The sequence below is a fragment of the Miniopterus natalensis genome, chromosome 12 (genome assembly GCF_054644295.1).
Source record: "Miniopterus natalensis isolate mMinNat1 chromosome 12, mMinNat1.hap1, whole genome shotgun sequence".
Taxonomy (NCBI): Eukaryota; Metazoa; Chordata; class Mammalia; order Chiroptera; family Miniopteridae; genus Miniopterus; species Miniopterus natalensis.
Window position 1 is genome coordinate 66,224,298 of NC_142092.1, and position 22,763 is coordinate 66,247,060.

General features: G+C 45.6%; 1 protein-coding gene across 5 annotated transcripts in view; it reads right to left on the bottom strand.

Annotated features, from left to right (window-relative positions):
* The window catches only part of DENND1A (DENN domain containing 1A), a 405,649-nt gene that overhangs the window by 128,865 nt on the left and 254,021 nt on the right, over window positions 1-22,763 (bottom strand). For all 5 annotated transcript variants that reach the window (XM_087822901.1, XM_016210953.2, XM_087822900.1 and 2 more), the window contains one exon: window positions 13,966-14,067. In XM_087822901.1, coding sequence (XP_087679027.1) covers window positions 13,966-14,067 — 102 coding nt within the window. The remainder of the gene's footprint in view (window positions 1-13,965; window positions 14,068-22,763) is intronic.

Sequence of the window (22,763 nt, forward strand, 5' to 3'; positions counted from 1 at the left end):
GCTCTGAGGTAAAGACTGAAGCCCCAGCCTGGCCTGCAGGGCTCTGAGTGATCTGGCCACAGCCTCTTTTAGATGACAAGTTCCTGCATCCACGGCTTTAGCCACACCCTCAAGGCTCCCGTAGGTCACACTGGCCTCCTCACACCCCAGGGCCTTTGGATAAACTGGCTCCTCTGCTTGGAGAGCTCCCCACCCCCTCCCCCCCAGAGTTCAGCACCGTCCAAAGGACTCCCTGCAAATAATCTATCACATGTGTTGTCCAGTGTGGCAGCTGCAACCGAGCACTTGAAACATGGCTAGTGTGACTGAAAAATTGAAAATGTTAATTTTATTCCATTTTAATCAATTTAAATAGTCACATGTGGATAGCGGCTACCATGCTGGACAACACAGGGTCCTAGATCAAATACTACTCATCCTTCAGATCTCAGTTCAAATATCACTTCCTCAGTCTATGCCCTTAGACTAGACCGAGGTGCCCCATTTTATACTCTTGCTGTACCTTTCCTTCAGGGACACACAGCAACCTGTAACAACGCATTTTCCAATGATCCAATGTATGTCTGTCTCTTCCATTAGACTGAGAGCTGGGGAAGGAAGGGACCGCGAGCATCCTCAGGGTGGTGCCCCTCAACTAGAGAGACGGTTCTTCTAAGTGTCTGACTCAAGTCATTCTGTGCAGGGGGCCCCACTTCTCTCCCCCGTGAGTTGCACTGATTGCTCAGTGTCAGAAATAGAGTTTGAAGATTTTTGCTGGACAATTCAGACACCCAGCAGCAGCTGGGAGGGGGTGATAGAATCACACTTTCTTTCCCTTTTTAAAAAATGGCCCTTAAGGATAAGGAACTGGATCCTTCCTTCCTGAGTAAAGCAGGCATCAGGGCGTTATGATCTCCTGGAGGATGTCTGGGTACATTTACATTGGCTCCCTCTGCTGTCTTCACACAGGCACGTGTGATCTACCTGTGCCTCAGTTAGCTCTTGCTTCAAATTGGAAGCAAAAAGTCTTGATATATAAAGGCCATCCCACCCTACTCTCCTTCCCAGTAAGGCTTCTGGGGAAACCAGGAATTTACCAGGAGAAAGGATCAGAAACTAGCATTTATGAAGCACCCTGCTAGGTACCAAATGCCATGCAGGTGCTTTCATACCCAGCGCTGTATGAAAAGTTCAGAACCACTGGGCTGGGCAGGCAGTTCCCCCACTGTGGAGATGAAGGAAGACAGCCCCAGCCTCACGTCACACAGCCAGCAGCAAGGGGCAGAGGCCAAAGCCAGGCCCAAGCCTGTCTTCCTCCAAAGTCTGTGCTATTCCATCACTGCATGGCTGCCAGGATTTCTTAGACCAGCAAATTAGGCCTGTCCATGATACTATTTCCCCCCAACTTAATATATCTCCATTATTGCTTCCTCTCACTCCTTGCTTCTGTTTCCCGAGAACATGGCTGTACCCTGACCTCAGTTGGCTTTAATTGCTTCTTCTGCATCCCATTTTCCCCCAAAGATACTGGTTCTCTGTGGGGGAGTGGGGACCATGCTGGTTACACGGCGCTCCGAGCCGGAGCGGGCTGTGACCCCAACGCCCAGTTCTCTGCTCCCTCTGTGGCTCCTGACATCTCATGGGCTGAGTATTAAGTCAGAAAGTTGGAGCAAGCGCTATAATACTAAGCAGCTTTTTTGTCGGACAAAAGGATTGATTTTCATTATGTGAAGGCTACTTCATGTGCTGTAATGGCTTTGTTGAGCATCCTATGAACAAACTATCAAGTCCTTAGGATGCTATTCTTGGGGTAAAAGAGTACAATTTTAAACAAAAACAAAAGGCCCATTTTCACTATCTGCCAAATAAAGCTCAGGAGAGTCTTGCACAAACTAGTGCCTGGAGCCCTCCCACGCGTGTGACCCACACCTCAGCATTTTATACTGAGACACAGCAGCAAAGCCTTTTCCATTTTTCTGTTTGTAAAATTCGTCTTCCTCCAAACACTTTTTTTTTTTTTTTACCCCCCATGAGGAAGCAAAACTGTCTTTGTTTTCCCTATAAAACAATTCAGCTTTAACACACACACACATACTTTGTTAATGCAGCTGAAAAACTGCCCGAGCTAAAGGAAGCTACAGGATCTGAGCTTAAAGTAAATGTGTATTTAAATTACTAGGTGGTCATTCAATGAAAAGATTATTTCTAACCAAATATGGGCTGCATGTATGCCTATATGTATATGTATCTGGGAGTATTTTCAGAGGAGGGCTTTCTCCCCCATACTTCTGGCAGTTGAAGTTCAAAGGTCAGATTTAAACTATCACCATGTTTCACAATGCAATCTGTGCAGTGCCGCGTAATGAAATGGTTCAGTAAAGGTGCTCGTGGAAATTCTTTTAATTAGGTCTAAGGCTTTTCAGTTGTCAACATGAATAAACCAAGAGCCATTCTCTTGCAAACACAATGCACAAAATAAAAATGTAAGTTACCTTTGAAAAAACAGAGATGCATTCGCAAAAGAAAAGTTATACGTGTGTGTGTGTGTTTTTTTACAACAGATTCTCTACCAATTAAAAAAAAAATACCCAAACCTTTCAACAACAAAATGGACTGCAAATCAAAACTGCAGGGGTTGCTCTGTTTGTAATGAACCAGGACACCATGCCTGGTTCTAATGAAAAGTATTTGGAAGAAGACACAAGTTAATCCGAACTAAAAATGTTTATCAAGAGACTAATGACTTTCTTGGTGAGCAAAGGCCACCTTTCCATTTAACTACAATTAATTCCACAGATCAGTGGTATTTCAGTCAGACATGGGATGTCCCTTAATGACTCCTGCAAATTGAATGTTATCTATTAAAAATGCTCCAAAATGCACTTTTCCCCTCAGCACCACTATCTGAGGCCCAAAAGACGAGCATATCACAGCAGGAACATCAAGACTTGCTTTTCAAAGCTGTGTTGACAAAATGAACTACTTGGACTTGAATTTTTTTTTCCCGCTGTCAGTTCAAAGCTGAATCTAGGGATTGAAATATGCAAAATGAAAACTCTAAGAAAATGGTAGGTTGTTTGGGGAAGTTGGGTTGTATTTGCATTGAGTTCGGATGGAAAAAGCAAAACTAAATAAAGGACTGCAAATCACCACCAGTTGAGATTTACACGGATACAAGTTGTTCATAAAAGCCAGCTGGCCTGAGACTTGCCATGGAATGGGGGAGCTCACGTGGATCAATGGCAGCATGTAATAAACATGTGTAATAAATCCGTGCACTGACTGATGAACCGATGAATGAGTATGTAGCAAACCCTGAGCAGGAGGGTGCAACACCCAGAGACATGTTGATTTACTCTGGGTTCTGACAAACCTAAATTCAAATCCTGACTCAGCTGCTATTAGGTAAGTTATTCATCCTCTTCATCAGAAAAAAAAAAGGGGGTAAAGTAACCCCACCCCCAACTTTTCGCAGGATTGTTATACAGATTAAATCTCAAGATTTCGCCATGGCTGGTGTACCCAGGTTGCAGGTTCAATCCCTGGTCGGGGTGCTTACGGGAAGACAACCCATTGATGTTTCTCTCTCTCCCTTCTCCTCTCTCTAAAATCAATAAGCATGTCCACGGGTGAGTATTAAAAGAAAAACACAAGATTTCCAATGCATCAAGCACAGTGGCGGGCACACAGTAGGAGCCTAGGAGGCGGTGACTATTCTTCCACGCTAGCCCAACTCCAAAGCCAAAATTACCCAAGTCATTATTTTAGCATAAAAAAAGAATGGGCTCACGACGAACATTTTCTAGGGCATCAATTACTGAAATGTCACTCATTATGCTAAGCCTAGTGGGTTTATTTAGTGACCCGAGCTCGGCTGTGTATTCGGGAGTTAAGGAAGTGCCTGGTGTTTACACAGATAAAAGCGGGATTTGTCTCAGCAACAATCTGGGCTGCATGGATATAGGTCTCCGCGCTGAGGGATGCGGCCAGGCCGGATCCAGGGTGGATCACATGGATACAGCCACACGGAGTGCGATATCTCCCAAGGGGATCTGGGCATCGCCACCTCCTCAGGGGAGAAAATACAGGAAGGGGGGTGGGAAGTGTGTATAATAGATGTGTTTCACAGTGTCCCTGCTGTGATGAACAACTTGATCCACTTACAGTTCCAAACACATGATGCATAAAAGAGCTGACAGAAATTCAATTCTTCAAAGAAAAGCATCTGCTCTCTAGTGGGAACGGCCAAATATTAAGCAGTTTTCAGGCAGGGCAAAGACCTAGAGGAGCACACTTCATTATCTAGATAGCCAGAGTCCAGAAATGCAGAGGGTTCCAAACGAACGAGAAAGTAGCCGAGATTCCAGGCATTAATTACCCGGAGTAAAATGATTCAAGTTAAATCTTTGTTACGACAAATATTAAACCCAGCTGTGTTTATGTAGCAGTTGTGAAAAAGAAGAAAAAAAAGAAATCCGTGTACAATATCTGTGAGCTCTGCCAGTTAATTGAATTTGCTGGCAGCACTTCCTCTACCACGAGCCAAACATCCTCAAAGATAAAATGTAGCTTTTAAACAGACCTGGGGAAAACGGAATCAAGAAATTTCAACCATTAAAACACAACTCTTTACTGGTATGAAAGTAAAGTAAAATTCAGTAATGAAAGGAAGGAAGTCTCTTAAACATTTACTGCATTCCAAAGCTTGGAGCTGCGGTTTATTGCTGAGGTCTCTTCTGATGTCCCACAGTGCTCCTGCTCCAGCGTCTTTAATGAAGTCCCATAAACTCCTATAAAATACTCGATTGTTGACAAATCATACACACACACTCTGGGCAAGGCCCACTGGGCCACGATGCTCTTCCCTTCCTGCCTGAAATTAGGAAGGCATGGAGTGGCCACTATCCTGGAGAGTGGTTCAACACAGAACAGAGACCTCCAAAAGGGCAAGGGATGAAAGGCTAGATCCTGGTGATAGGTGACACTGGTAAGGATTCTTGTCAGTAAACTGTCCCCTGAATCCAAGCCCAATATCAGTAGTTTGGGGTGAGGGGCAGCTTTGGCCAGATTCTCAGAACCAGAGAAGTAATAAGAGGTTGGATCCAACACTCAACCCTCGGTCTGGGCCTCAGTATAGTACAGGTCTTATCTCGTCACTCCCTGGCTTAATTATCTTAGTTGACTCCCCACTGCCCGAAATATGAAGTCCAAACCTGTGTTTGTGACAGAAGGCCATTCCCAATCTGGTCCCTCCCGTCTACTTCTTTGGTTTCACCTTTTGTCCCTCCCAACCACCCACCCGATGTTCCAGCTGGACTAAGCAATAATCCCTGCCCAAACACATCCCTTTTGTTCACACTTCCAGCCTCCATTCATTCTGTTCCCGCCTCCCAGTATGCTCCCCTCCCCTCTTCCAGGAACAAGGACTGTTTCCTACACATCTCTATGTATGTTCTAAGGCCCAACACACAGCCCACATCCAGAAAGCTTTTGGGTGGAAAAATAACCTCCATTCCTGACTGGCTGTAGCCCTGCCTATTTGGGATATTGACCCAGAGTGTCTGGGGTTCCTATGGATGGAGGAGAAGCTGCTGTGAAGTATAAGCAGATAGGGGAGCAGCACGAGATGTGCCAGGAGGGGGAGGCAGAGACTGGGTCATAAAGGGCGATATTCTGGAGCTCGAAATTCACCCAGAGTACAAGGAACCATTAAAGGGCTTCAAGTTGGACAATATGCCTTCATTTACAGCAAGAGAACTGCCTGGGATGGAGAAGTGGGGCAGGACTGGCAGTCCAACTTTCCATTAGCTCTGTGACTCACCGAGAATGAGGTCCATGTCTTTTTTTTTTTTAAATACGTCTTTATCGATTTCAGAGAGAGGAAGGGAGAGGGGAGGAGAGAGATAGAAACATCAACGATGAGAGAGTCATTGATGGGCTCCCTCCTGCACGCTCCCACCAGGGATGGAGCCAGCAACCCAGGCATGTGCCCTGACCTGGAATCGAACCGCAATCTCCTGGATCCTAGGTCCTCACTCAACCTCGGAGCCACACCCGGCCGGGTGAGGTCCATGTCCTAATCATCTCTGCGTGCATTACACCCAATGTAAGGCACAGCACACAGCAGGTGCTAAGGAAATGCCTGGGGTTCCCCCCAGCTTTACTGAAGTATAATCAACAAAGCTATACATATTTAAAGTATATAAAGTGATAACTTGATAGAGATGTTATAAAATAATCACCACAATTCATCTAATTAACATGTCACAGTTATCTTTTTTGTATTATTAACAGTCACTATGCTGAACAGTGGAGCTTCAGAACGTATTCATGCTATAACTGAAAGCTTGTCCCCTTTAACCAACATCTCTCCATAGAAAAGCCCTGTGGAACAAATAAGCGCTGTCAGCAAATACTAACAGGATATGCTTGCACATGGCACACGCAGAACTACGACTATGAGGCTTGTACACACACAGATTCATACTATGTAAGATATACAATATAACCAGGGCCTGCCCATCTCCCCAGTCAGCACTTTTCCTTCCTATTGGGATTTTAAGAATGGTTTGGTTTTTTTGTTCTTTTTTTCTCTTGGTAAAGTTTAATATGAGTTAACATTTTGTAGAAGGGCAGATTGCAAGGCCCAGACAGCATGTGACGCTCTAGCCCTTTGCTTCTGGGATCAGACAGATGCATTGTTGACTCACAAGGGCAGCACAGCAGCTCCCAGGAGCCCTGGGCAGCATCTTGGGAGGCTGGGTGCTCCGGAGGACAGGCAGCAAGCGGGCTCCGGGCTTGTGTGTGCCTGGGCCCTTCTGAACCAGTTTTGCCTTTGGGCTCCCAGAGACGGTCAGCTACATGGTGCAGCCCAATTTTCATGTAATTCAACCAGTCCTAAGGTCACAATTAAACAGAATACTGTCACTGACTCAGGAAACATGTGTTGAGTACATGCCATATACCGAACTCTGGGGCAGATGCAAACATGAAGGAATGGTTTTCAGTCCTATCCTGGAGGGGTTGGAGGAGAGGACACCGAAAATAGCAGGACCAGGGCTGTGACAATACAACGGGCAGAGCAATCGGTTATGAAGTGGGGGGTCAAGGGCAGAGTCTAGCAAACTGACTGGAGTCGGGTGAGCCTGAAGACGCGGCAAGTCCCTTCATTTCTGCGATGGTGTCTTTTGAAGAGGGTATGTTTTTACCTTTCATGAGGTTTGATTTCTCACTGTTTCTTCTATGGCATGTGCTTTTTTGTGTTTTATCTAAGAACTCCTTCTTGCCACATGAAGATTTTCTCCTACACTTTCTTCTATTCGCTTTATACTTTTTGCTTCTATGTTTAGGTCTATAATTCATTTTGAACCAATATCTGCATGAGGTAAAAGTCAAGATTCACTTTTTAGCATATGGATACCCAATTGTTCCAGTAGTATTTGTTGAAAAAACTATCCTTCCCCTATTGAATTACTTTGGCTTTTTGGTGAAAATCAACTGACCATTATGTGTGGGTCTAATTCTGAACTGTTTAGTCTCTTCTATTGAACTGCATGTTTGTCTGCATTTACTGTAACTCTCCAGTAAGTCTTGAAAGTAGATAATGCAAGTCCTGCAACTTCGTTCTGTTTCAACATTGTTTGGCTATTCTAGATCTTCTGCATATTCATAGATGTTTTAAAATCAGCTCATAAAGTCTTCTTCTTTTTTCCCTTCTAAAGCCATCTGGAATTTGGATTGGGATTATAGTGACTTTATAGATTAATTTAGGAAAAATTAACATCTTAAAAATATTGAGTCTTCTAATCCAAAACACAGAATATCTCTCCATTTGTTTAGGTCTTTTAAATTTTTTCTCAGGAATGTTTTATAGTTTTCAGTATACAAATCTTGCACATATTTTGGTAAATTTATTCCTAATTATTTCGTGTTTTGTTTGCTATTTTAAATGGTACTTTAAAAATTTCATTTTCAGTCGCTCTTTACTAGTACATAGAAATACGTTTGATTTTTGTATACTGACTTTACCCTTCACACTTGCTAAATTCATTTATGAGACTCCTTAGGATTTTCCATATACCTGCTTATGCTGTCTGAATAAAGACAATTTTTCTTCCTTCCTTCTAATCTTTAGGGCTTTTATTTATTTTTCCTGTCTTAGTGAATTGGTTAGAACCTCCAGTAAAACGCTGAATAGAAATGGGAAGAGCAGACATCCTGTTCTGTCCTCAGGTGGGGAAAGCATTCAGTCTCCCACTGTTAAGTGCGATGTCAGGTGTAGGTCCTTCCTCCATGCTCTTTACCACAATGAGGATACCTGGTTAGCTAAGAGCTTTTCTTATGAACATGTGTTGAATTTTTCCTAAAATACTTCTTTTGGTATTTGTTTGATATAGTTTACCTTTCTTAGTCTGTTGATAGGGCAAATCACATTGATTGATTTTCTCATATTCAGCCAACCTGTATTCATTTGATCATGATGTATTAGCTTTATTTATATACTGCTGGATTCAATCTGCTAATATTTTGTTAAAGAATATTGTTCAGTAGTTTTCTTGTAAATTCTTTGTTTGGTTTTCATGTCAGGGAAATGCTGGCCTCATAAAATAAGGTGGGCAGTGCTCCTTCCCCCTCTATTTTTTGAAAAAGTTAGTGTAAGATTGCATTAGCTCTCCCTTTGATGCATGATAGACTCAACCGGTGAAGCTATCTGGGCCTGGGGTTTTCTTTGTGGGAAAGTTTTAATTACAAATTCAACTTTCTTTAACAGAAACAGTGCAATTGTTCTACTTCTTGAGTCACTTTTTGTAATTTGTGTGTTTCAAGGCATTTATTCATCTAATTTATAAAAATTATAGGCATACAGTTGTTCATAATACTTCCTTATTTCCTTTTCTTTCCTTTTTAAAAATATACCTAAATTTTTTTTTTTTTCAATTACAGTTTATATTCAGGATTGTTTTGTATTAGTTGTGGGTAGATAAGGTATACACTTTTTTCTTCTTGGAATTTATATATTTTTATTTTACTTTATTTTTAAATTGAATTTATTGGGATGACATTGGTTAATAAAATTATATAGGTTTCAAGTGTACAATTCTGTAAAACATCATCTGTGTATTGCAGTGTGTGCTCACCAGGCCAAGTCAAGACTCCTTCCATCACCTAACCCCTTTACCTTTTCTACTGCCCCCATAAAAATATACTTTTTATTTTGGAATATATTTAGGTTTACAGAAGAGTTGCAAAGATATCAGAGTATCTGTATACCCCTCACCCAGTTTCAGTTTCCCCTAATTTATATCTTTTATAGTACATTTGTCAAAACTAAGAAACTAACATTGGTACTTTATCATTAACTGAACTCCAAAATTTATTGTGATTTCACGAGTTTTTCCATTAGTGTTCTCCCATTTCACAATCCCATCCAGAATTCCACAGAGCATTTAGTTGTCATGGCTTCTTAGTCTCCACTGGTCTGTGACAGCTCTTCAGTATTTCCCATGACTTTTATGACCCTGCCAGTTTTGAGATGTACTAGTCAGGTATTTTATAGGAAGCCCCTAAATCTGGGTTCATCTGAAGTGTCTGCCATGATCTGGCTGGGGTTTTGGAAAGAACCCCAGAGGGGTGACAGACCCTTCTCATTACATCATACCAGGGTTCTGTGACATTCACATGACATCACTGGTGATGTTGACCCTGATCCCAGGATTGAGGGCATGCCTGCCATTTCTCCACTGAAGGTATCCCTTCTGTTTCCATTCCCTGTTTTTCTGAAGTGAGTCGCTGAGTCTGGCCCACACTCACGGGTGTATGTCGGGGGGAGTATTAGCTCCTGCCCTGGAAAGGCGAGGGTCTGCAGATGCTACCTGGGATCCTCCTACCGGGGAGATTTGCCTCTTACCCTCTCTCCAGCAGCTGCTGATGGTGTTTACATGGTACCTTTTCCATGCTTTTACTTTCCATTTGACTCTTTATACTTAAGGCGGAATTCATGTAAACAGCATATAACCGGGTCTTATTTTTAAATATAATTTACTAATCTCCTTTAACTGGAGAACTTAGACGCTGCACGTTGGAAGTAATAATACAGTTGGGTACAGCTATCACCTTGCTAACTTTTCTGTCCCACCTGTACTTGGCTCCTTCTTCCTTTCCCCCAAACATTTTAGATCTTCCATCCTGGCTTATTAGCTTGATATCTCCACCTTAGTTGTCCTCAGTGGCTCCTCTACAGCTTACAATGTGCCTCCTTAACTTACGAGGCTGCTCTCAAACAGCAGCGGATCAGCTCGCACGCAATTTAAGGGCCTTAAAACAGCAAAGCCCCGGCCCCCAGGCCGCTGGCCCCCATGCTCCCGCAGTCAGGCGCGTGCTTCTAGCAGTGCTCTTGCACACCGTAACCACAGGCGGCTTCCTTTACACGCCCACTTGCCCTTCCCAGATCTTGGAAACGAGGAGGAGTCTCTCACACTCACCCACTCGCGCCCCATTTCCACGCTCCCCGCCCGCTGGCCTAGTCTCCCCAGGGCACCAATTTCTTCCCCCTGGGAGGCTTCCTTCAACGTTTCCCATAGTGCAGTCCGACAACGATTTCTCTCACATTCTGTTTTACCAAAAAAGTCTTAATTGTGCCTTCATTTGAGAAGGGTAGTTTTCACTGGATATACCATTCTAGTTCGACAAAATTTTCCTTTTATTGCTTTAAAAAGTCATTTTAAAAGTCATTATCTTCTGGTTGTGTAGTTTCCTACAAGAATTCCCTGCCGTGACTTCTTTCATTTAAATGTGTCTTCTTTAGCTAATTTTAAGCTTTTGTTTTTATCACTGGTACTGAGTCATTTCAGGACCTGTCCTTAGTGTGGTTTTGTTTGGGTCCATTAAGCTTGAGGCACAGCGCGCTTCTCGAAACTCCACATTAACCGTTCTCATCACAAGTGAAAAAAATTGGCTACAATCTTTTAAAATATTTTTTGTTTTTCCCCACCTTCCTCTCCTTCTAGGACTCAAATTACATGTACGTTAGTCTTCTTGATACTGTGCTATGGGTCCTGAAGGGCCTGTTAACCTTTCCCTGCTTCATACTGGATAGTTTTTATTGGTATGTCTTCGAGTTCATTGATCTTTTAAGATGTGGTGTCTAATATCCTTTTAATCCTATCGGTGAAATTCTCAGTCCAGGTATTATATTTTTCACCCCAGATGTTCCCATTCTTTCTGTATCTTCTGTTTCTCTCCTCATTAAGTCCAGGCCTTCCTTTAAACGCATGAGCTTATTTACAATCTTTACAATATCTATCTTAAGGTCTTGTCTGCTGATTCCATCATGTCTGTCATTTGAGTTCATTTCTATTGACGAGTTTTCCTCTTGGTTATGGGTTACATTTTCCTGATTCTCAACGGCTAGTACTTTTTTGACAGGATGTTAGTTACTGTGGATGTGATGATGTTGAGTGTTAGATTTTGTTTTCTTCTTTTAAAGAGGGTTGAAGTTTATTTTGACAGGAGGTTGAATTTCTTGCATATCAGGTTGATCCTTTTAAAGCTTTAAATTTTTTTAAAGAAATAATTTTGTTTAAAACTTTTAAGTTTAACATACAAAGTACAAGTATCATTGGTGTTCAGCTTGAGGAATTCTTGTCCACGTAACTGGCACTAAGAGAAAAAATCAGCACATTACCAGCACCACTGCAGCCCTCTCTTATGGTCCTCAGGCTTGATTTTAAGCTTTGTTAGAGCAGGGCTAAAACCATCTTTGCTGTAGAGCTAATTTAGATAGAACCAAGGCGTGGCCTCCTGGTCTCTGATGACTGTCCTGAGTGATCACCAAGCTCTTCCTCTCCTCCTCTGGCTGGTCTGTTTGAATGATTCCTAGCCTGTGTGAGCGCCCCTTATGGGTGGGCAGATCCATCTGCAGCAGATTACTCAAGAGGGCCCAATTCAGAGTTGAGCTCTTCTGCTGAGCAGCTCCCTTCTGTCTGATAATCTGATCCACAAATTGAACCCACCTCTTCCTCAAACTCAGATCTGCAAGCCCTCAACTCAGCAAGACAGTTGTGCTTGGCTGGGGACCCCCCATCAGGCCCAGGGTCCAGAAAATGCCTCCAGGCAGAAAGCCAGGGGGGTCAGAAGCCTCACCTCGCTTCCTTCTTTCTCTCAGGGATCATACTTCTGTACTACTTGCTGTCCAGTATGTGAAAACAGTCGTTTTCATATTTACCCTGAGTTTTAGTTGTTAATGGCAGGGGCAGAAATCTAGTTCCAATTACTCCATCATGGTGAGAAGCAGAACAAAGGCCTCTTTTAATAAAATTTCCAGCACGAATGCCATGTTTTGCAAGATTTCATCTACCAAAATAACCCAATCCATATGTCCCCTCCATCCTTCCATCTATCTATTCAGTGGCTGCTAGATCCCCGGGAAACAGAGGAAGAAAACTCGATTCCTGCCCTGGAAGAACCCACAATTAAAAGGGAAAGCCAGGCGTGTGCTCCGTTACCCTGCACGGGAATAAGCACAACTACACAAGCACAATGAGTAGCTGTGGGACAGAGAGAAAGACGCGCTCAGGCCCACTTGGAGGGGTCAGGGGATGTTTCTCAGCCTAACACTTAGGGTCGCGTTGTGGGGAACAAGCGAGAGGTTGACAGACGGGGCAGGACATTTGGGACAAAAGGAACTGTACGCATAGTATAAAGTGATGAAACAACACCAAGCTTGGGGGAGATGTGAACAGCTCCAAAGAGCTGTGACGTAGGGCGTGAAGCAGTGAGGAGAGAGCCAGTGCGATGGGAAAAACACCTGGGTCACGTCCTGAGGGGGCCTTGACCGCCAGCCCGGTCATCATTCGCATCCATAATTCACTGATACTAACTACAGAGCTCCTGGACACATTTTACATATATTATATGCGTTACACTGAATTCTCACACCAACCTTACAGGGAAACTAAGGCTCAGAGAGCATAAGCAATTTTGCCCAAGATCACATGGCTAGTAAGTAAGGAAACCGGCACCTAAATACAGGTCTCTCTCACTCCAAAGCCAGCAAAAGCCTCTCACCCATAGGTACCGGGAAGTCATGGAATGATTTTTTTGTCTTTAGAAATTTTTAAAAGATTATGTTCATTGATGAAATGGTTTTAAGTATAGATAAATTTAGTTACCTATAACTACAAATATATACAACTAAATATAACTAAATTAGGGAAATACAGTTAACTTTATGCTTTAAAAAGGTAACTGGTGCATGAGGAAGGGCTGGAGTTCCGAGGACCAGTTCACAAACCCAGCGACACACCCAGCCCCGTCAGCACCGCGTGCCTCTCAGTCTGGAAGTTTGAATGGCTCCACAGATCCTCCTGCAGGCAGAGCCAGGGAGGCAGGCCCAGAAACATCCAAGCCGTGCTTCCCAGTGACCTGTCCTCCTCCTGCATCAGGACAGTGGGGGACACTGGGTCTACTTCAAAGCGCCGCCCGTCAGATGCTACCTGGCAAAGTGTTAGCAGGTACTTTTTGCTGACTACAGCCCACGTTCTGTCTGGACTGAGGTCACAAAGAAAGACTTAGGGGACTTGGAGCCATGTTCAGGGCACTGTCAGCAGATACCTGCTATGTGGGAAGCAGCTGTGTTTGATGATGTCCCAAGAAAAAATGGAGGGTTGAGGTGCCCCAACTGCTCACACTGGAGGCCCTCGCATAGCCTCAGGGTAATGGCCACATGCTGGAGAGGATGGCGACCCCAGGTGCCCACCAAAAGGGGAGCTGCTCAGGCCCTGGGATCGCTTCCGGGCCTTTCAGATGGAAATGATGAGAGCAAAACCAGACTACAAAAATGAACCTCTGCCCACTTCCTTCACTGAGACAAAGTGCCATCCTCGGCCACGGGAAAGCCGTAGCTGTCCCCCGCTCCCCTTCCCCCCAGGGGATGTCACACAGTCACTGCCACTCAGAGGAGTCAGCACCCAGAGGCTCGTTACCCACCACGTCAGTCGGGAGGCTCTGCAGGTCATCGAAGGGGGTTTCCAGAGTGTTGGTGTCCACATTAAGGATCACAACGTCATCCAGGGCCATGTTTCGGACTTTCTGCAAATAAAAACATTCCAAAACAGACAATCATTGAAGAGCCATGAGGACACAGATTTTCTCCTGGCCTTCTCTGGGGATGGGAAATAGGGACCAAAGTGACATTTGGCAAAGGCTTACACTGGGGCAGGCCCAATGCTAGGTGGCCCATGTTCATGAGGACACTTAACTGTGAGCCTATGTGGTCACCCCCGAGCCCCAGGCATGGAAAGGGTTTCACAAAGACTAAGTTAACATGCCCTGGGTCACAGAGCCAGGAAGAGAGATCTTTATACCCCGATGTTATTTCCCCCTATATTTTCCATTTTTTAAGATGGAAGTGGAGGTCTAATCTCTGGCCCCAGGTGCTCTGATACACAGCTGTGCCTGTGACACCCACAACCAGCCCAGCCACTCTCATACGAAGGCTGGCTACTGGCCCATCTCTCTTCTGGCTCCTGTCATTCTGGAGTATGGAACTTGGTGCATGGTTTAGTGTCAGTTAACATGTCAACATTTCCCTTACACATTAAGTAGGAAGGTCACTCTCAGTTTGGTTCAATTTTCCCTGGAAGCCTGGCTAGTGGATCACGGCTCAGAGACGGTGGCCCTAAGCTGTTATTCCACTGGTACAGGGAACGGGAGATGGATGTCTACGAGGTGTTCCTGTCTGGTGAGGGGGGAAGGGATGAAGGTCCGACATGGGGAAAAGAGGAGCCCGCCACCTGGAGCCACTCTCTGTACTCTGTAGAAACACAAGATTGTGCGTAGCCTCAGGTTTCAACCTTTCAGCACACTATTTACCCGCTGCTAGACTCCACCCCAATATTCCTCCTGCCTACTCACATCTCCCGATCTCATGCGATCCTCTTACACCATCTCACATCTAAGCTCATTTCTTCAGTGTAGAACTTCAAAACTATTGCCTTTATTTCATCTGGTCGCCCTGCAGTAAGGACTCACTTTCTTTACTGGCCACACTGAGCTCACTGACTATGTAAGTGAGCGCTGCCCAAGGATGCCAGGCCAGCCAGGTTGAGGCTGAAATCTGCCAACCCATGTGTCTGCCACATGACATCAGTCGTAACTGATGGTGGTAGAAAGGAGGGAACACCTTTTGCTAATTCACCAGAGGGCACTGTGTGGGCTGGTGATGGAGCTGGACATCCCGATGCTGCTTAAGCCCAAGTGTGCAAATGCCCTGGATGCCCAGCAACTGCAATGTACTGGAAGCCCACCAGTGCTTGTCTTAGGCATCACTTACCTTATCTCATTTAATTCCTAACAACCCTTGCAAAGTGCATGCTATTCCTCTCATTTTATGCAACATGAGGAAAACACGTGCAGAGAGGTGAGGCCAGGGGCAGAGGTAGTAACAGCTCTGGCTGCTCCCCGGCCCATGAGCCTCCTCCTCAGACACCCTCAGAGAGACTGAGCTCCGCACCCTGTGCCCGCTGGGGTGTGTGGGCTCCTCCAGGGGCTCACCTGTTTGGGTCCCCACTGCAAAATAACCAGCACCCGGCCAAATGTTAGGCTAAGTGCTCATTAACATGGGCCCACACGTTTGTTGTCTCAAACCCCAGCCTCTAGGACAGAACTTGGTGCCTAAGTAAACATTTCCAGATTCCTCCCAGCAGGAGGGTGGAGCCATGCTGATCAGAAGCCTCCTGGGGTTGAATAATGCTTCCAGAGGGCAGAATCCTGGAACCCTCCCACCTAACAAGACCAGGAGCCTCAAACTTCTGCGGCTGACTTCTCCAGGCCCAGGAGGCCTAGGCCACAAACCTACCAATCCATTCATAAACTTTACCGAGTGCTTACTATGGGCCAAGACCCACAGAGGAGGCGCAAGATTGCCTACTTAGAAGTTCATTCTCCCTCCAAACCCCAACACTCATACTAACTGACCACCTTACTACAGGGTGACCGCTATCAGCAGACAGCGTTGGCAACAGTAGGCATGTCACCAGTGTTTCACAAAGCACAGTCCACATCTTACAGATGAGACTCCTGAGACTCCTGATGAACTGCCCAGGGCTCCTCAGCTGCCTCCCTCTGCAGTCCAACAGGTCAAACACCTAGCAGTGTGCTAGTGGGAAGTTACAGGATCAGCCTCAACAATCACCTTTCACCAACACGCTCTTCAGAGCTCAGCATTTTCACAAAGATCCTTCCATTTTCAGCAATAGCAGCTTCAGGTGAGGTATCACCACCCGCATCTCAGAGGTGAGAAACGGAGGCTCAGAGAGGCGAAGGGCTACCCCAAGGTTATGTGGCTACTCTGTGGCTTCCTCCTCTGTAAAACTGGGAGGGTAACTGTGACCGTGACCGCCCTCCTTACCCCACTCCCCGCAGGGGCTGCTGGGCACACAGCGGGACTTCTAAACAGTAGCTGCTATTATTACTTTTGTAATAAATACACTGGCCCCAACTAGTCTGAAAGCTATAGAGGCAATGGCCTTATGGCAAAAGTCCTCTGGCCCCATCCTAGTAATTGCTGGGCTCTCACTTCAAAGACACGAGCACCAGAAACAGAATGAGAAAGGGAGCCAGAGGGCTGAGCCACAGCACAGCTGGAGGCCTCCAAGACTGAGCTGAGCTGAGGGCCGCTGCACCCAGAACCATCTTCTTTCTGTCTGTCTACCTGTCTGTCTGTCTGTCTATCTATCTATCTATCTATCTATCTATCTATCTATCTATCTATCTATCTATCATCTATCATCTATCTCTCTATCATCTATCTATCTATCTATCATCTATCATCCATCTATCTATATCCACCTATCTATTATCTATCTATCATCTATCATCTATCCATCCATCCATCCATCCATCCATCCATCCATCCATCCATCCATCCATCCATCATCTATCTATCTTTCCATATCTATCTATCTATCTATCTATCTATCTATCTATCTATCTATCTATCTATCTATCTATCTATCATCATCTATCATCTATCATCATCGCCTCTTCTGATCTCCCAAAGAGCTCCAAACACAAGGGGCCAGGGCCCGGCCACTGGAGAGGCCGCGGGCGCGGGGCTGGAAGGGCAGCGGGTGGGACGCCAGTTGTGGACCAGCACTGGCACTGTTTCTGTGTCCCGCGGGCCCTGGCGGCACAGAGCGGCCTTTGTGGACTCTCCACGGCTGGGCTGGAACAGGCTTTTCACTGCGTCCCACTCCTGACTGGAGGACTTGCCGGTTAAGCCATGTGGAGTGTTTACTTTTTCAACAATGGTGGAGGCTGAAGAAGAGGAAAAGACCTGGCCCTTTCTTCTGGCTCAGCAGGCCAGGGTCCCCTTAGTAACCACGATGCCCAAGCACCAGGCTCCAGGCAGGAGCTGGGTCAGCACGGTTTCCTCTCGCAGGACAATGCAGCCCTCTTGGTGGCACGGCCTCTTCCCAAGGGGCTCCTGGCGGGGACTCAAGGGCTTTCCTGAGGCTCAGGGTTCTCAGGGAAACAACTGGAGGCCAACTCAGCAGGGTGGTGCCTTACACGTGAAAGGCTCGTAGAAACAAGGGGAATGAAAAAGAAAAAAAAAAAACACACAAATCTCCAACTGGGGTGGGAGAGGGAGGTGCTGGTGGAGAAGGAAGCTGGATCCTTGCTGGGTGCCAAGTCATTTAACCCTGTCCACGTCAGGAGGGAGGTGCTGTCACCTCCATGTAATGAGAAGGAAATGGGGCCCACAGAGGTCAAACCAACTGCCCAAGTCACACAGCTAGTGAGTGGCAGAGCTGACGTTTGAACCCAGTGACTTAAAAGCCTGGCTCTTTGTAAAGACGTCCCCAGACCAAGGCTTGGACTTCAGAACAAGCACCTAGGCAACAGGCCTGGGACCTGCTTCTCTTGCCTTTTGTATCATAAAAATTAAATATGCCTACTGTAAAAAAAAAAAGTGGGAAAGACATAAAAGTTCAAAGGAGAAAATTATGGTTACCCTCATCCCTCCATTTGGAGATAACATTTTGGCGTTTCCCTCCACAGTTCACTGCTCCAATCCCCACTTTTTAAAAACACAGTTGAAACAATTCTTACCATTTCTTTCAGATTCTCTCATTTATTACCATTTAAGCAAGGCTCCACTTCATTAGAACCTTTGTAAAGATCATTACTAATTGTTACAAAATGTTCAGTTCATGGAAACAAACCTATCCAAGTCCCCTTTGTTGGATACCGTATCCAGTTGTTAAGACATTATTATATGTAATGCTGTCGTGAAATCATAGGCACAAAGCTTGTGCTTTAGGATGGATTCCTAGAAGTGGAATTTACTTTCCACTTCTTAAAAAGTGTCCCTCTCAAACTCGACTTTGAAAAAGATAGCTTCACTTCCAATTATTTTAAAGTCATTTTATCCACAGCTTGTGTTTCCTACTCTAAGTGAAGAAAATCAGCAAAGACACGAGCAGATGTCAAAATAGTCCTCCAAAAACCCTACCCAATTAAAACACTCGCTAGGACCGCAGCACACCGAGACGGCGCTCCGGTAGCTTGTCCCACCAACACATTCCCTCTCTTTTTAGTTACAACATATGCCAAAGCCCCTGCCAGCTGCAAACCCTCCCCTCACCAGACTCTATAGGCTTTTTCTCAGAAAAAAAAAAAATACTGACATGCACACTGCTTTCCAAATGGCATTTCTTGCACGGAGAAATACACAAAAGTGTCATCTTCCCATAAATATTGTTTAAAATGTCTTTCCCTTTATGCTTTGTCACAGGCAGAATCAGCCTGACCCCTGCCTCTCAGGACAGGGAAGTGGTCAGGGCAGCTGAGAGGAGTGAGTGTCACCTCTGGAGTGCCCTTTACCCCCTGGGTTGCCTGAGGCAATTCACTCAACCTCTCAAATCCTCCAGGTTTTCATCTGTAACACGGGGATCATGACAGTACCCACCTCATCAAGTTGTGAGGATAAGGTAAGTACGTGTATGTAAAGGAGTTCGCAGGATTCCCAGGACATCCATAATGGGTAGTCGACCAACAGTGGCTCTCTTGCCTGCCTGAGTCCCCAAGAACTCAGCTGAGCCGGGCTAGCCTCACTCCAAGAGGGCCAGAGGTAGCAGGTTTGCCTTTCCCTGTTCTCCCCTGTGGTTATTTCCACAACAAGAGTAAGGAGCCACTCTAGAGTTACTTATACAGGTATTCCATTCCTCCCCTCGCCTGTGGGCTTTTTGGGGTCACCAGACAGGTCTCTGTACTCTCAGCTCGGCCCAGGCTAGGTAATTCTTGAATGAATGAATGAATGAATGAATGAATGAATGAGAGGCAGTACAGCCTATAGGCGAAGAGCACAGGATCCTGGAGCTGGTCTGAGTCCTAAGCTGGCTCCACCGCTCACCAGCTGTAAACTTGGGCATTTCACTTAATCTCTCCATGCCTCAGTTTCCTCCTCTGTAAACTGGGGATGATAACTGCCTACCTCATAGGCTTGTTGTAAAGATGAAATGGGCTGGTTCACCTTTTTAAGGTACTTTGAGTGGTGCCTGGCACACGAGCAGCTCAAGATCCGCATTTGTTAAAGAAAAAGACACAATCTTTTGAGGGTGATGGGAATCGTCTAAGTCTTTACTTTGCTGGCAGTGTTCTCATGAAGGAATCATACATTTTAAATGGATGGTTTGTCGAACATAAATTATACCCCAATAAAGCTGATAAACACAGGAGTACTATGTCCAGAACATAGGATAAAATCACAATAAACTATAAAAACAGCAACGTATGAGTGATGGAAAATGAACACTATGCAACGAGGTGACCCCTGGGCCATCACCCGACGTACGTTCTGGTTTGCAGCGGTGTTTGGCTCCTTGCCTGCCTCCTTCCTTTCTGTCTAGCCCAGGATTTGTTTTAAACTTTGTTTTCCATATATGCCCTCATAGAATAGACATAAAAATCCAATGCCCCTAGAAATTCTGATATACTTCCCCACACAAAAGTGGGGTCCATTTGAGAATCACTCTACTGTAGCTAACAAGGCTTTACCTAGCCTGACATTCTAAAGTTGGTGTATGGAAACAAGGGGTTCCCCTAATATTGTGTGTGTGTGTGTGTGTGTGTGTGTGTGTGTGTGTGTGTGTGTGTAATCACCTACACCTGTTCAAACCGCACCAGCCCTCCACCCAGATCAGCGTGATCCTGCCTGGCCAGGGAGAGGATTGGGCAGCTAGTGACAAAAGGCAGGACTTAGAACCATGTCTTAAAATGAAGAGCAAGGGTCGGCACTGGCAGTGTAACCCAGGGGACCCAAAGAGTGGCCGGGAGCACTGGGCACTCCCCTGGCTGAGGAGGCTGAGGGCTGGGTGGAGCAGGGGCTCAGCTCCACCTCTGCCCCTCAGCTGAGCACCGATCTAGGGTGGAGGTGGTGGGTCACGAGAGGGCCATGTGGGGTGAGTGAGCTAGCGTGCAGTGCGTCTTTCCTGCTGTCCTTCCACCAGGATCGTCAGGCAGGGCATGCCTGGTGCCATGCTGCCCAGGGAAAGGCTCGCTAATCGGAGAACTAATGAAACACTGCTGGGCCCTCTGCTGGGAGCAGGCCTGGCGGCTGTCGGCGTGAGCCCAGACGGACAACGCACGCCTAACGTAAGCAAACTGCAGTTTGCTTAAGGGAGTGCGATGGGAATAACAATAATGATGGCAATGATAACAATCGTGCAAAATTATCATGATTAATTAGTGTAGAATCAATTCACAGTTGACACAGGAGGCGAGATAGGAGTTAACGTGGTAGTAAGGATGACAGTGGGCTCTGGAATCAGACAGCCAGATGCAAGCTTTGCCTCTGCTACTGTTGCCTCGGCAAGTTCTTTACTTCTGATCCTCAGTTTTCTTACCTATAAAATGGGGATATTATTACCTACTGCACAGTTGTGTTGTGAGGGCCAAGATAGTTTCTGTAAAGACTTTAACACAGTGCCTGATAGCAGTGAGTGAGCAATAAGTGGGGGGCTATGAAAAGCGAGCCTCTATCCTTGCAGTTTGAAAGTTACATCAACAAATGGATTAGATTTCCAAGACTGTAAGAATTTAAATACCTGATTTTCAGACCAAAGGTTACTTTAAACTACCAGCAACCTTGTGTTCTTTTCCCGGCTCTCTCAGAAATATGAGCACGTTCTTGGAGCCAGACTGCTGGAGTCTAAATCCCAACTCTGCCAGTTACAGCTGTGCTATCTTGGGCAAACCTTTTAAACTCCCGGTGCCTCAGTTCCCTCATCTGTACAGGATTAAAACAGTGCTGACACCCAGGATAATGGTTACCCCTGGGCTGGAGGAAGAATGACTACGGGAGAGCATGAGGGGCTTCTGGGGGGGCTGGTAATATTTGGCTTCTTGACCTCGTGGTGGTTACCTGAGTGCACCTCCCTTGTGAACGCATCTTGCTGTACACTTAGGATGAGTGCACTTCCCCCTACAAATCTCATACTTTGGTAAAATGTTTACAGAAAGTAAGTAATATGAAGGTCACCAGATCATTATGGTGACTAGATGAGTTAACATATATACAGTACTTAGGACAGTGTCTAGTATCTAACGAGCACTGGGTATTAACTATTATTATTATGAAAAACAAGATAGCAGTAATTCTTTTGATAAAAAGGATTCAATCTAGAATATTTTCAGTTAGAAAATTTGTTTGCCAGGGCAGACACCTCCAGAACACACACAGCTTCTCGAGAGGGGAGCAAAGCAGCAGCATTCTTGGGCACCTCAGAGGCACTGGCCATCTGGAGTCAGTTTGCTTTGGTTCGGGAAAGCAGCAGGAACAGGAATCAGACTGGGCTTTGGATGTTATCTTGTTCAATTCCTACTCAGGACCCAGGGCAAGTTATAACCTAGTAGAGCCTCAGGTTCTTCATCTATAAAATGGGGCTATAACCATGTACTACATAGGCCAGTGAGAGGATTAAGTAAAAAGAAAAATAGGAATATTTATTTTGCATGTACGTGGCCATATTTCCAGGTCCCCAGGGTGCTGGCCTTGACCACAGGCAGGTCTTCTTCCTGCTGGAGTGACCCCTGAAGCCCATAAGCACAGTCTCCTCTCCTATGGCCAAGCCAGCACCTGAGGCAGCACCTCTGAGACCAGCCACTAGACCACCGAACAAAGGGGACGGGTCCCGACTGACCTCCTGCAAAGACACTCTGCTTCGAGAGGACGCAGCCTCCGCCTGAGTCTGAGGACGCTCACACCCACAACATGCTTTGCTTTGGCTCAAAGTCCGACGTTCATGCCTCTATGAGAGGCACAACTGACAAGGCTCCTGGCATTATACTTTGTCTTCCTTAAGTCTCACTTCTTGGCAGTTTTGTTCTTTTTTTAATTTCCAAAGGTGGGTATAGTTTGATTTAGTTAAAACTAAACCAAAAATTACACCTTAACAGCTTGTTAATCCAGACCTTGTCCTCACTGACTGACGTGGCTGGGCCTCACGCAGTCACCTCTTAGGCTAACTGTACTCCTGGCTTCGTGACGCGCGGAGCCAAGGCTGGCTGTGCAGGGCCCGGGGCAGTGTTACACACTCTGCGCCCACCCTCTTACTGACTTTCACAACAAAGCAAGAGCTACTGGCTGAGGTGTTCCTCCCAGGGCCCAACCCTTCACATGTGCCATTTAATGTAATGCTCACAACACCCCTGTGGAGAGACAAGGAAACTGAGGGTCAGACAGGTAAAATAACGTGTCCAAAGTCCTACAGCTTAGAAGCAGT